We start from the raw sequence: 15552 nt of genomic DNA, 5'->3' as shown, positions 1-15552 counted from the left end.
TTAGGGTATGTCTACTAAACGTTTAAATGACTCAGATGCAACAAACCGTTTTAGTCATTTCACTCAGGCAAATCATAGTATGCCAGGCCTATTGAAGGTGTGATACCGAATCAAGTCGATTTTCCAAGCATTCCCATATGGCAAGTGATCTCGAGTGTGCATGAACGCTTCAGGGCTGATCCCAATATGAATATATTCATCTTAACTAATGCAAATAAGGAAACTAAACGCAAGTACCAAATAACAAACCTTAGTTGTAAAGTTGCACAGAGACTAAATGTGGTTTTGCTCATTTTTAGACAAAGCAATAAAACGTCGCTCGCCGGAAAACAAATGTGTGGGCAAAAAGGATGCATGCCATGTGTAATATACATAACGTTTATGGCATAAATGGTAAACGGAGTTTGGAGGCTGTACCTTCCAAAGACGCAAACTAAAATAAAAGGTTAAATGTGAAACTTAAGACCAGGTGGTTTCGCATAAATATAGAGCAAATATACAGTTATTTTGACGTTAAAACGTTGAAACGAAAATATTTTGATGCCACCCACAAAATGTGCAAAAAGTATTTTGTTCTAAGCCAATTACATTTTCGTTTTTGGTGCTTAACAATATGTAGAAAAGAAAGTTTTATTTTTACTTTATAGTCATGTATTCTCAGGATGTTTTTATTCTCTGTCTTCAGTGTGATAAAGTACCAGCTGTTTTCAAACGTGAGCACTTCAGGATAAAAACATTTCCCATAGCGTGAGTAATTATGGAGAAAAAAAGCTGTTATCGACTTTATAACACGTAAAAAGCATTACCGCACCCTTATTTGTAGTCCTGTTGAATTATAGTTGCAAAAGATTTATTTTGTAAAGCTACACAACAAAACGTAAGTGACATGACAATAATCTTAACAGTAGTTTCGTGTTTAACAGAAGGTTGTATGTGCATAGATTTTTTATAAAATTATTCATTTTGTGTTTCATTGATTTATAGATGAACAGCAAGGTGCTCTCTATCGTTTTAATATGCCTTCTCGTTTTCTGTCGCCAAAGTGATGCGGGGTGGAAGAAACTGAAAAGGTTTGGTAAAAAAGCGGGTAAAGCAATTGGTAAAACCGCTAAACAGGCAGCCACAGGAGCCGTTAATGGAGCAATGAGGTAAACTGAAATGTATTATAAGCGCAATATAAGATGTTACATGTAGTGTTTTAGAAAAAATTAGTATTTTAAAATTTTTTAGAAAATAGTCGAAATTCTCACCTTATTCGAAGCAAGAATGATTCTTTTTATATTCTGTTGTCTGTCGAAGATACCCTACATAACAAATGCGTTTTACCGTTTTAGAAAGTTGGTCGAATAAATTTGCCAGTGTTTGTGTTTACGTTTGAGGCTTCGTGACATAAAAAACTCCAACAACAAAAACGTTTGAAGAAACAGTTTAATAGATGTTTTGTTTCTGTGGCAGTTAAGTTTTAAACTACATTGGCATTATGTCAACAACACAATATAGCGAAATTAAAAAAAAACATCTGATACCGATGTAAAATGTTGCTGTTTTTACTTTTACAAACAAAACAGTCAGCTTTAACTTAAAAAAAGGTCCGCACATCTGCCAACATTTGTGCACATCTATGTTGACCACGACCAAAGACTTGCACAGAATAAACGACCTTTTTTCTTAATGTAGTGACAAGTTAAACTATGTGAGTGACTAGTTAAACAGAATTTGAATTTTATTCTCTTTTTCAGTGGTGATTCTAGGCAGCACGAAAGATTGACCATAGGTCAGTTATTCAAGAATAAAAAATAGATTTACAAGACAAACTAGCAAATGTGTCATTGTTTCAGATGACATCGAACTCATTGAAGAAATGGAAGACCTACTTTATTAGTGTGAAGGAAAGATTGCTCATAGTGTTTTATTACGTGAATTGTCAATCGTAATAAAAGTAAAATATGTAGACATTACCAAAATAAGAAGGTTGTAAATTTGGCAGCGTGCAAAATAAGCTTGAGTCTAAGACGTTACTAACCACAATATATGCGTACCAACCTGTCTGTTTTCTGATAACTAAAAAATGGTTCAAACCTCTGTTTTACATACTGATAATGCCATAAAGGTGAAATATGTATATCTTAAAATCTTTAAGCATGAATGACTTAATGTTTTCATAAACTTGAATGAAAGTTCAGTTTTGTAGTGAAGGAAACTTGTAAAGAAACAGATGTAAAGGGTGGCTGAAAACAATACCAGTAATGTTTAAAAAATGCCTAAAAATATCTATGTGATGAATTGTATGCATTTGAAATAAACTTAACAGCAGTGTAACATCGGAATAAATGGTTAAACCCAATGCGATACATTAAATTGTTAAGGAAGAGGTTTCTCAATAAAATTTACCACTAGTGATAACCTTTTAGCCTGGTATTTTGACAATCCAAGATCATTCACGCGTTTTAAGCCCCACTTCAGATTTGACAGTCGGGCCAGATTCGCACCTGTTGTTTTTTAACAGAAGCAAGAAAAAGGATATAAATTATTTTCTAACGCCCCACTTGCTAGTAAAACCGCCTTTCCATCCCTAAATGTAGGTTAAATAGCTTTTTATAAATGCTGTCAGCAAGGCATCGCATTTTGACCCATATGTGAAAACTGTGATGATAAAGTGACTTTGCAAATAAATTTTTGACTTGACTTGATTGACCTGCTTGTTGCGAATATTATTGCGCCAGTTTCATCTTGAAGCGTCTATAATTCGAATTATGAAGCCACAGACACATATACGAACCATTTAGAACGAGTCAACACCACGTAATGAACAAATTGCTCAAACAATGCAGCAACAATTAGGCTATAGCATTTAAATCAACTTCTCACGTTTATTCACTTTTGCATGCTAAATATACTGTACATTCTGCACAGAGTGGTAAGTTGGGCCGGGTTCGGACTTTAGTTTAAATGAGACGTTTTGGGTCTTACTTGACATTCGTCAATTTGGTGTTTTTTATGTTTTTTTACTAAAACTTGGGTTCAGTCTACTGAAAGTCTTTGTAGTAATTGTCAAGGACAAATACGACTCAGGTATTTGTATAATGCAACCCAATGCCAACACAACCTACAATAAAGCTATATTAGCAGACAAAAATTAATTGACGTCATTGCAGCATACTCTACTTTTGCGGGTACAAGGCTGTGGCCAAAACCCAGATGTCAAGATAACCAAACTCTAATATATAGCCAAATATGAATCTTTCAATAATAAGGCTCTAGAATTCATTAGGCAAGTTTTTAATGCAGTGAAAATCAAAGTTCCATATACAATATGCAATAGCAAAATGTTAACAAAATCTGCCCAGCCAACATACATCGCGACAGGGAGAGGAACTTCCCAAACAAAATCAACTGAACGTAATAAAGATGAGTAATGCTCTCCTCGAGTGCTAAATACCAGTGCTCTAGAAAGGATAAAGGGTGATTTCTTTCCTTTGGACAAAAGCTGCATTTGATGCCAACTGAGGGTATGAAATACTGTTTTACGAAAGAGGACAATATGAACATTGTGGGCAAACCTGGCGGGTAACTACGATTGCGATACGGTGCATTGACCCATTAATATTTCAAACTCTCCCTTGTTTTGTAAACAAAGAAAACTACAACCATTCTGGTATTACATTTTTTATGAACAGCAGCAGCAAACGTGGTACAACTACAAACTAAAAAGCTACATAACAACAGATGATTAAATTGCCACTGTTGTATCATTATGTATATGCTTTTCCGAAAAAATACATTGCACAAAGTAATCAAAGCAATTTCATTCAAGTAACTAACAGCTTCATACCTACCCAAGGTTTAATTGTATTTATAAAATGCAACAAGCACTTTTGTAATCGGGCAAACAAGGCAACTAACCGCGAGTACCAAAATAAAGACCTCAGTTGTAGTTGCACTGAAAAGAACTGAGCATATGTTCCTTTTAAGACAGTGGTTCCCAAACTTTATCTACTCGCGTACCATTTTTTGGGTTCATGCAGCGTTCTCGTACCATCTACAATAATTGTTAGAAAACTCCAGAATTCACAAATAAAAAAATGATAGGCAAAATGTTTAATGAATAAAAATGTTACTAAACTTCACTAACTAACTTTACCTTAGTAACTTTAGCCTTTAGTAACAAAAGGCTCGCAAATATTAAACAAAAAAAGTCAGACTTTAAGGATTTATTACGTGGTAATAACAGATTCATTACGTCATAATACACCTATTTCGTCACAAAGAAACCCTGCTTTACAGTTCGATGCGTCAATACACCAAGGAATTGGAATTTAGTAGGGTAAAATTTCACGCTCTACGTAACTTGTGTAAATTAAAATAATGTTTACGATAATCACTAGAAGATCATTTGCGATCGTTTGGTGTGAACTGAATAAGTTGCTCCCCGCTCGCGTACCACCTTGGAGACCTTCGCGTACCACTAGTGGTACGCGTACCATAGTTTGGGAACCACTGTTTTAAGACAAAGCCATAAAACGTCGCATCCAAATGTCGTCAAAAATATTGACCGCCTATTTTGTGCAGGCATGGCTTGAGAAATACGTGCGGGCAGGCAAACAACTTAATGTAGTGTGTTATGGGCACAATGTTTAACCAAAAATGTTAAACAAACTTTAGATGCTATTTTAACGACGGAAATTAAACTGAAAAAATGCTAAACTTTACCTTGTGAAACTTTGTTTGGCCCATAATAATATGTTTTTGTCAAAAAATGTGCAAATATTATTTTGTTCGAAACCAGTTTTATTTTTGTCTTTGGTGTCAAACAAAATTTATAAAAAAAATCTTTTATTTTTATTTCTTATTATAGAATAATGACTGTATATTTTAAAGTTGTTTTCACTCTCTGTTTTCAGAATTAAGTTGCCAGCTGGTTTCAAACGTGAACAATTCAGGATAAGGGATCATTTCCCATGGCGCGAGAGAGAAAAAAGCTGTTTTCGGCATTATTGCACGTAAAAGGTATTGCCGCGATTTCACTAGCCGTTCTGTGGAATTATAGTTGCAAAGAATATCTTTTGTGAAGCGACATAACGAAAAGTAAGTACAATGATAATAATGCTAACAGTAGTTTCAGGTTTAATAGAATCGGTTATGTGTGCGTTAAAAATAACAACAAAATTCATTTTGTCACATTGTGTTGCATTGTTTTTTAGATGAACAGCAAAGTGTTCTCAATCGTGTTAATCTGCCTGCTTTTCTGTCGTCAAGGCGATGCATCGTGGCACAGTATTGCAAGCATAATCAAGAAAGCTATGAAGGTAGCTGGTGGTGGCGTCACTAAGGCAGTAAAATCAGGGCAAGTGGAGCAATAACGTAGCTTTTTTTGTAAACTGACAGACAGTTTTAAGTGCAAGATACTTAAAACCTAGCTTCTTCGAAGGTACTACTGGCTGAGAACTTTGCCAGTGTTGATGTTAAACTTCGGGTCATATAAAACTACAACAACAAAAACGTTTCAAGAAACAATTTAATAGTTTCTATTTGTCTGACAATTAGGTTTTGAAATACATTGGCAATATGTCAACAACACAAAATAGTGACATTAATATATCTGATACCAATGCAATATGTTGTTGTTTGAGTCTAAACTTAATGTTTGTGTGTGCCAACATTTGCGCACATATGTGGTGACCACCATTAAAAACTGCCACAAAATAAACAACTCCTTTTTGCTTAACGTATAGCCCTATGCGAGTGACTTAAATTTGAATTAGGCCTATATTGCGATTTTTCAGTGCTCTTGGAGACTCTAGGCTGCACGAAAGATTGAACATAGGTTGGTTACTCAAGATACAAAATAGATTTTGCAAGAGAAACTAGCAAATGTGTTATTGTTTCAGATGACATCGAACTCATTGAAGAAATGGAGGACCTACTTTATTAGCGTGACGGGAATATCGTCCATGGTGTTTTTATTACGTGAATTAGCGTTCGTAATAAATGCAAAAATACGTGGACATTACCAACTTAACTCTTTCCATATTTTTTATGCCTTGTTTAAATGAAAAGCGAACAAAAGTATTAAATAGCTTTTGTTTCCTAGTTGGGCACACTCCACGAAGGTATCATGTTTGGTTAACGCTTTGTGTAGTTGTAAAACTTACATTAATAAACAATAAAAACGAAAATTGCAGTAAGGCTTTTTTTGTGGAAAGGTTATCTTGGATATGGGAAATATGTTATGTAACTGGATACAGCTACTAACACCATACCTCACGGCAGACCCACATTTAGCTAATTTCCGATAGGTGACGCAAAAAGCTGAATTATTTATTTAGCGACCGAAAATAGGTAGGGTTAGGATGTAAGTTTTTGAAAAATTTACATTACTATAAGTTCTATTGCTAGTTTTATTGAATTTTATGTGCTAATACCTTACCCCGACCGTAATAGCCCTAACCGTGAGTATTTTTAGAGATATATCGTTTCAAATGAAAGAGTGCTCTTTGCGCCACTTATCAGAAATTAGCTAAATGTTGACCCGCTGTGAGGTGAGGTGTTACTAAATTTTCCATGTAACTGAAGGAAAAAAATTCGTCGGCAAGCGTCGTAAACAGCAAAGACACTTCGTAAAGCGCTCGATTACATCATGTGGAAGTTAGACGCAGCAATTAAAACTAATCTAATCGTTTTTTTTTTAGGAATGATTTAAGATTACATCGTATAATTTACTTTTACATTGACAAAAAGTTTGGACAAATTTATTGCTTAAAAATCAAACGAATTATTGATTAAACACAAATTGCATTGACTACGTATCAGTATATCTGTGTGTACAATTGACGGGTAGTTTAAACAAATTTAACCACCTGGTTTTACCTTCATTTATATACACGACTGAACACAACAATAAAGATTGTATTAGTCCAAGCGGCATGTCATTCCTAAAACTTTGGTTGAAATACATATTGTGTATTCTGATACATTCTGTTTAGTCAATAGCTCACAAGTTTTTAGGAAAAGTTAACACACACATTGTCAATGTACACGTTCTTACGACATTGTTTATTACTACGTATGACTGCATATGCTGTAAAGTTATGAAAAATACGACCAAATTTTGCAGCGTGAAATTACTTGTACAATATTGCTTTCTTAGGTTTAAATTAAACCTGCTACTCAAAAACAGGGCAAAAAAACTTCGCTTTGGCACTGTTTTGTAGACATAAACAAAGTTTGCTAAAAACCAAACAGTTAATTTCAGTCAGCATTTTGATTGTTACACTCTGAATACACGACAAAAATATAAATATGATAGAAATTTTAAATACAAATTTTATCTAACTCACCATGACAGATAAAATTAAAGACGGTTTTACCTGAGTTCATTGTTCAAAAACATCGAGAAACTAATCATTAAATTTTTTGCAAAGTTTTTATCCAGAACTCAAATCGATCTGACAAAAGATTGGAGTCAGCTGAGAATGGATTTTTTACCACCAAATGTTGACGACTATTTCCGTCATACAGAGGCCATTCGATTTTCATGTTTTTGCCCTGATTTGGATTACTGCAAAAACAAAAACAATTTTAAACGACGATTTTTTATAGGCGAAACAATTAAAATGACAAAGAGACAAACACTGAAACAAAACTGCTTTCAAAAAACAAAAGCGTAAACTAAAAACGTAGATTATAACAAGCTTTATCATGTTGCAATTTTGTTTACAAATATAACATCATTTTACCAGAAATTTCGTACCCAGTTTTGGCAAAATTGACTAAGTAGTCCATCCAGTCGTTAGAAAGTTTTTTTTCTTCGTCGCTAAATTTCACCGGGGGTTCCAACTTTCCTTTTGCTAATGGCTTTCCAAATGTAAAAACAATATCATCTGCATGGTCAGCCTCACAAAATGGTGCTTTTCCTATCCAACCGCCGCTAAATTCTTCTTCGTGTCCACACCTGGTTTTATGCGTCATCCAATACATATAGGTTTGATAACCTTTGTCTAGAACACACCGAGAGTTAAGTGAATGTAAAACATAGTTTGGTCTGAACATGAGATAAGGTAAATGGCGGGCTTCACTTATTTAAGGAAGAGTTAACAAAATCGTTTTACACCAACAGAATAAAACCTGTTACCTGAAATATGGTCATTCAGTCGAAGGTTATCAAAATATCAAATATTGTCAAAATCTTTTAGAGAAAGTGTCGTTTAGTCATAATTGCGCTTGCAGACATTTTAATGAAGACAGAGTAAATTAGCCAGCGGTTATAAGCAGTGGTGGGATTCATTTTTTTGTCAGTCGGTTCTATCACAAAAGTTACATTTTTCAGTCGGTTTTGTTACAAAAAGTCCATTGACAGTAACCAGTAATGCTAACCGGTTCGCTGATCTCATAAAATTTCGTAAGACGGTTCTATAGAACCGGTGCGAACCGGCCGAATCCCACCACTGGTTATAAGTACAATTTAACCTGAATGGACCATTGCTTGCTCGATAGATGGCGCCACAAATGTCATTTCAGCAATTCCGCTCCCGACAATCTTGCTCCATCGAAATTTATCATCAGCAGGAAAAGTTTGAACAAATTGTTGTTTCATTAATTCCCACACTTGTTCAATTTTCTCGGGCTAAATATAGAAAAAATGTTTTGCAAAAGCGTGAAGTCATTAGAATTTGCCGCAAGTAAATCACAAAAACATTTTTTTATTTCAGCAGTATCCACCTTGACAGATACAGTCATTATTCCTTTTGCAACCTGCTCCGCAAGTTGCTTGTTGTATCCGTCCCTAAAGCCCGACGGAAAGCTGTCAGTGATAATCCCGTATCCTTCACTGTTATTGCAGCCAATGATGTATGGCACCGGAGCAAAGTTTCCTTTCTTTAGAAGTATTTGCGGATGTTCGGGAAGAAACTCATTTCCGAATGTGACGGCAAAGAAAACATTGTCCTAAAGTCATCTAACAGGTTAACATCGCTGTATTCACACTTATACCAGGGCAGAGATGTAACAGAAAATACAAAAACATTGACCAAACCAGATAATAAATTTAGGTTAAAATGTGTCTGAGTTGGAACTAAAAAGGCGTCGGATTTTTATCATTATGGATCTCACAAGTATTTATCAAGAACTGTTATAATTTAGTTGTTTGTCCTAAATATCCAAAACAAAATTTTATGTGAGCAAACATGTTGTTTGCTTTTCTTTTTAGAAAATGTCAAACCTTAATTGCGTTAAACGTTCCCACATGATTTACGTATATTTGGATCAATTGCCAATAAGCCACAATGATAAAAGTTACAAGCAGATACAATTGCGAAAAATGGGAAGACAGATTAAATATGTGTATTTTTTTAACTTGAATTGTTAACTATTGAGTGTTTGATCAGTTTTCCTGAGTTAAAGATGTTTCATGAAAAAATCGATTTAGTTAAAAAGGCGAAGTTGGTGACCTTACATACTAAACTTTGGAGTTTTAATGTAACAATTAAAACTGGAACGTGCTTACAGAATACTGGGCGTCCATGATGGCTTTAGTCGGAAGCTTCTTTAGTTTTTGCATGATTAAATTCGGTTCCGTCTCATGGATATTCAGTTTATCAAGCATTGGTTGAAGTGTTTTCGATTGATCCTCAAAAACCATCGCTTAAAACAACATGGTATTTAGTACACAAAATATTCCCAAAAACAACGGCAGACGATCAGCGTCAGTGTAATCTATTATCGTCAGTTTCTACCGATGTTAATTATTCATAAAGATTAATGTCAGTTAGAGATTTGAAACCTGCTTATCAGAAGAGTTTAATTTATTTATTTCTGATACTGCTGGGTCTTTGTGTCGCAATATATTTATGCTAGGAACAGCCTATAGGCAGATGTCAGAACATTTTTACTTACCACAGTAACTGGCGACCCCGCTGTGACTTATTGCTTTGTGAAACAAACCACGTGACATTGGAGAAATAACGTGCATTCCAACTGAAATTGCACCCGCACTTTCACCAAAAATTGTTACATTATTCGGATTGCCTCCAAAATGTTGGATGTTTTCTTTTGTCCACCTTAAACAACATCAATCCTTTTTAAAATAAAGAAGCTGATATTTTCAAAAATGCACAGTATCTGAAACAAGTTTTAAAAAGACCAATGCATTCTGTATCTGGGACAGACAATTTATCCGAGACTCGAAGATTGATAAACTTGGCGTAAATGGTAACTTATAACAAATTTCGACATCAACAACCTATTCCAAATATTTTTCAAGTAAGTAAACAGATTGGCCATAAAACCCAAACGGAAAAAATGATTTTGGTAACTGTGAAAAAGGAACACTAACGTTACTTGGAACTATACTTACTCTAGAGCCATAACCTGGTCTTGCAAACCCATGTTCCCCTTCCATTTTGACAGTTTACCTAAATCTAAAAACCCAAAGGCGTTTAAACGATAATTCGGCACAACCAACACAACGTTCTTGAGTCCGCAGAGAACTTGACCGTTAAAAAATGCACTACCGCCCGTTTGAAATTTTCCGCCAGAAATCCAAAACAATACCTGAAATCGCAATGAAAACTCAAATGAAAATTTACAAAAAGCATCAAAATCCTTGTTTTTAATAACTTTCATGGTATTTTAAAGAAAAACTACAAAAGGGTTTAAATCAGCGGTTCTCAAACTGGGGTCCGCGGTCCCTTTGGGGTCAGATCTTGCAATTGCATTAGCAAAAATTAGTCGGACAAATCAGTTTTCTGTGACAAAAAGTGGTCCATTGCTTCATTTTTGAGTAACAAACAGAGGCGTTTGTTCGCAGAGTATGTTTATATCGTTTTAGTCTTGTTTGTGAAGTAATAATAATATGTCTTTGAACATTCCCACGCAAAGTGATCTTACAAAACAAACTAAATTCATTATGTATATTGTTGTAGAAATGCTTTCGAAATAAATAAATTAACTTTTAGTTTGGTAACTAGACAGTTTTATTTTGTAAAGGTATTTTAAATTTTATGAATATATTTAGCTTGGACCGCAAATGCTCCAAAAAATTGCATAGGGACCGTTATGATAAAAAAAAAAAGTTTGAGAACCGCTAGGTTAAATAATAACCAAGTTTGTCATGGGCCACCGTATATGAAAAAAATTAACCACCAAATAGATTTCATAAAATTGTGCCGTGTCATATTGATGATGGGATATATTCTAAACGTGGCAAGACTCACTGGCAAACTGGCAGTCTTGTCTGTGTTTGGTGTAAAAACGTTCAGGTACAGACAATCCTCGCTGATCATAGTATAATCTTCGTTGGCTACTTTTACATGAATCGAGTCCGCAAGGGACGTTAACAGCTGATATGGTATGGGAATACTCTTCGTGGCGTCGAGCACTCCGTTCCAATTTTCTGCTCTACAATAAAAAAAACGTTGATGAAACCTTTATACTATCATTTATACAACTACTCCTGACAAAGTGAATTGTTTTGAAAAAATTATGACACTTGTTAAAGTGTTGAAACGACAAGTCAAAATTGTCCTATATTGTTGCCGCAAGTTGTTGAAAGTCAGAGTAACTGTACTAGAGTTGTAAAGGGGCCTGAAACTGAATCCCGAACCAGAAGTACAAGCCCGAAACCCGGCCCGAACACGAATTGTCTTTGAGAAGCCGGTTTAAGCCCGAAAGATTGATTGGCCGGTCTATACATTGGACTCTCATGCCATGATAACAACCACAATGTACGATTGGTCGTGAACACGGCATTTTAGGGATCTTTGACATTAGACCAGGCCCAAAGACTTGCTACTTAGCTATAGTGAAAAGTATTCAAAAAAATACCAACGCAACAGTGTCAATTCAGGCCCGAATCAAACCCGTTTTTTTTTAAAAAAAAACAAGCCCGAACCCTGACCGAATTACAACTTTGAACTGTACTACGTAAGCGTTTGTATTTTCGTTTGCTGCTTATAAAAGTTCAACGATTAAACATCGACTACATTGGTATCCTTAGTATGAAATTTGATTTATGCCAAACTATACGATACTTTAACAACTCCTTAGTATGAAATTTGATATGAGCACACATATGTAACTCACTTTTGCGGCGGTTCAAATCTCAACTCGCCGATCGGTGGTTTCGCGAAAGGAATACGCGAGTAGGAATAGACGCATTTGGCATTGCTCCCTTCAGGCTTGGCGAGTACCTGACCTTTGACCTTTCCATAGTTTGTTTCTACCACGGGACAGTCACGCATTTTGAGCCTGTATCACTTTTTGTAACCTACAAAAAACACGTTTTGCCGTATGTACGTTAAACGAGTTCGAATTTAAGTCTTTATTCAATTTAAATAAAAGTATATACGTTTCTCTAGTCTACAGTAAAGTATAGTTTATATTTTTCAAACCATTCTGACTGTACACACTGATTTTAGGCAGAATGTTTACTATCGTTAGCGCACGAACCGCACAATACGTCACATGCCTTTTTTGCAACGTGTCTTGTCTTACCCTTTCCGTCTTGTTGTCATTCGATATTTAAACTCGCGCAAATAATCAGCGCTACACTATCATACAAACTAACTCGCTTTCCATTGATTTTGCAAAACAACGAAACGAATGTTTAAAATACTTCTATTCTGTTATAACAAAAAAATATTGCTTCGGAGGTTATCCCTTTGTAAAATTGCCACTGCTAATCTGCTTTTTGTTAAAGTTACAATTTACAGCATACATGCGCCATACGGTTGAGGGTAGCCTCGTTAGTAAGTTACTTGTTGTAAACCACTACACTACGGCTGCTGTATGTTGAAAGAATTACCAATACACTGTAGCAAACGTGGAATGAACTTCATTGCGATAATACACAATGCAACGAAAGTAGTTTTTGGGGTAATCAAAAGTAAGATACCTACCTTTGAGGTTTTATCGTATTTTTAACATATACCTGCAACTCTGCTTTTGTGGTAAAATATGGACGGCGGGCTGATAGCATATGGCTTTTGCGTTTCGTTATTTCGGCCATATGTTTTTCCATCAATGGACGGAAGGATCTAACAAAACGTTTAAATGACTCAGACGCAACGAACAGTTTTTGTTATCTAACTAATAAGGAAACTAACCGCAAGTACGAATTTTTTTTAGTTAAGATAGCAAACCTTCCAAAGACTATTATACACATATACGTTTAGATACACCATCAGTTGCATTTGCACTGAGACTGAGATCTTGCACAAATTCCCACCCAAAGCAGTGTCCAATCACAGCACGGAACAAACCATACGGTAAAAGTTTGCAAACCCTAGATCACAAAGTTGCATCGACATCCTAATTAACTGCCACAGGAAATATTACAAAGTCCGAACATAATTTGTTAATACAGTTGGATTTGGTTGCTACACATTTTAACATCCTCGCAAGTAATTGAAAAAACAGCTGCTTTGGCTTTATAACACTTATAAAGTTTTCCCGCCCTTTCAATTGCCGTCCTGTTAAGTCACAGTTGCAAAGATATCTTGTGTGAAGCCACGCAACAAAAAGTAAGTGACATGATAATAATCCTAACAGTAGGTTTGTGTTTAACAATCAAAAAATCAAAACAAGTCATTTTGTGTTGCATTATTGTATAGATCAGGGGTCACCAAACTTTTTTCACTGTGGGCCGGATGAGTGCTAATAATGATTCACGCGGGCCGCATAGTTTACATGCCCTAGCGCCGTCTTTCCAACTATGAAAATCGGTATATCAATTCTGAATATCCCCACAGAAAAACTTTTGTAAGGAGTAGATTAACTTTTAATGTTACAAAGTTATTATTACAATTTGGCAACCTAAAAAATGCCGGATCCGGCCCGCGGGCCGTAGTTTGGTGACCCCTGGTATAGATGAACAGCAAGGTGCTCTCTATCGTGTTAATCTGCCTTCTTGTTTTCTGTCGCCAAAGTGATGCAAAGTGGAGCAAATTATCAAAATTTGCCAAGAAAGCTGGTAAGGCAGTTGGCAGTGTCGCTAAACCAGCGGAAGCAGCAGCTACAGGAGCTGCATCAGGAGCACTGAGGTAAACTGAAATATCTTCTAAGCGCAAAATAAAATATTATATCTAGCCCCTTAGAAACGTATTTTGACTTTTTGTTACAAAAAAAAAGTTTTTTTATGAAAACAGTCCAAATATTCAACCGTTTTTAGCCTAAGATGTTACGAGCCACGTTTGATTTTTTCAAGTTAATGCGCACCGACCTGTCTGTTTTTTGATAACTAACAATTGCGCAAACTTCAAGTTCGTAGTAAATGTTGACACGCGTAGTCATTTTTATTTTGAAAGATCAAATAATTATAGGCACGAAATTTTGGGGACCCAAGGACTCATAAACGTATCATGAAACAGTGGTAACTAAAATACACGTGAGTTTATACGCCAAGAGTTGTGACATATCATGGTTCCAAAAAGACCAGAGAATTTTCTAACTGGGATCGAAATCATTTTCATTTTGAGGTATCCAGTATGTTGGCAATAACATCTAAAACTACAGGTTTGCTTGGCCCTGCGCAAGGCTCACATTTTAAGTAACAGACAACATGTTAATGCTTTTTTGTAGTTGTAAGAACGACAGTGTTTTCAAAACGAAAAGATAAAATAATTTGAGGAAAATATAATATTGAACATTCTAGTTTTTGTCCAAGGGAAACCAAAGGAGAGCTAACAAACTCGTTTAACTTCCAGCTGTGTTTAAGAACGGCGATTATCTGATACTGATTTATTAAACATTCTGATACTGATTTATAAACGTTTTTCGTTTTACCACTGAGAGTACCACTAATAAACATCTCAGTAAAGTCGTATGCTTATCGTTGCAAATTGTATTATGCGGCAAAATGTAAGCGCGGTCAGTAAATTGTCATGTCAAAAAGTATTTTACTATGATAATGTAACAATAAGAGCCATGAAAATTCATAGGTACCAGAATGATATTGCTGCTGAAAATCTTACTTGTAAATTAAAACATTTGGTTCACAAACCAAGTTTAGTTGAAGTTGTAAACCAATGTTATTTTGATTGGCGTTGACTTGATTCTCCGACTATATATGACTATTTAATCATGTAACTCTGCAAAGATTAAACGCTGTTGATGAAAAATCAGCTTTGCAGAAAGTATGGACGAACAAATTTGCAGAAAGCATGGACGAACAAATTCAGCGGAACCAGTGCCTCTAGTGGATTGTGTCCAGTTGTGGCTTGAACAAATGTGGAGGCCTTTTTTTCAGCATGTTTGTCTTTATAAACAGGAGTGTCGTAACCTAGCTATACCCGCATGTGCGGCTAATGTCTCGCGCGTGCACTCACTGTCGCTAACTTGGTGTGTAATGACTCCACACTTTTTTTAAAATTAAGTTTGATTACATACCAAAAATTGCGTTCCAGTTCCAAACAATTTTCACCACGAAACAGTTGCCGACCTAATAAACTACTTTTAGTGTTTTTTTTTAATACAATGTACGGAAAAAACACCACTAACAAAGTAAATTAAGACAAAAACGAATTTGATAAGTAAATAATGCCAACGAATTTACCGTGA

At 35.4% G+C, this 15552-nt stretch overlaps 1 protein-coding gene and 2 long non-coding RNA genes across 3 annotated transcripts; 2 read left to right on the top strand and 1 right to left on the bottom strand.

Moving 5' to 3' along the window:
- Positions 1–813: 813 nt before the first annotated feature.
- On the top strand, positions 814–1951 carry LOC145233485 (uncharacterized). The gene is made up of 4 exons (XR_013861117.1): positions 814–877; positions 985–1148; positions 1740–1774; positions 1839–1951. It is a non-coding gene; the product is annotated as an uncharacterized LOC145233485 (long non-coding RNA).
- Positions 1952–5000: 3049 nt separating this feature from the next.
- LOC145234767 (uncharacterized) lies at positions 5001–6181 on the top strand. Its single transcript, XR_013861345.1, has 4 exons — positions 5001–5085; positions 5202–5344; positions 5784–5824; positions 5889–6181. It is a non-coding gene; the product is annotated as an uncharacterized LOC145234767 (long non-coding RNA).
- Positions 6182–6941: 760 nt separating this feature from the next.
- On the bottom strand, positions 6942–12297 carry LOC145209323 (fatty acyl-CoA hydrolase precursor, medium chain-like). Its single transcript, XM_080079599.1, has 9 exons — positions 12079–12297; positions 11211–11394; positions 10352–10548; positions 9892–10055; positions 9503–9639; positions 8719–8943; positions 8467–8623; positions 7751–7997; positions 6942–7558 (listed from the first exon to the last, which is right to left on the bottom strand). Exons 1-9 carry the CDS (start codon positions 12234–12236, stop codon positions 7405–7407), a joined length of 1623 nt encoding a protein of 540 aa, XP_079935725.1. The 5' UTR covers positions 12237–12297; the 3' UTR covers positions 6942–7404.
- Positions 12298–15552: the final 3255 nt, after the last annotated feature.

This window comes from Phallusia mammillata, chromosome 1, assembly GCF_965637545.1.
Source record: "Phallusia mammillata chromosome 1, kaPhaMamm4.hap1.1, whole genome shotgun sequence".
Taxonomy (NCBI): Eukaryota; Metazoa; Chordata; class Ascidiacea; order Phlebobranchia; family Ascidiidae; genus Phallusia; species Phallusia mammillata.
This window is presented reverse-complemented; position numbering and strand designations above follow the sequence as displayed.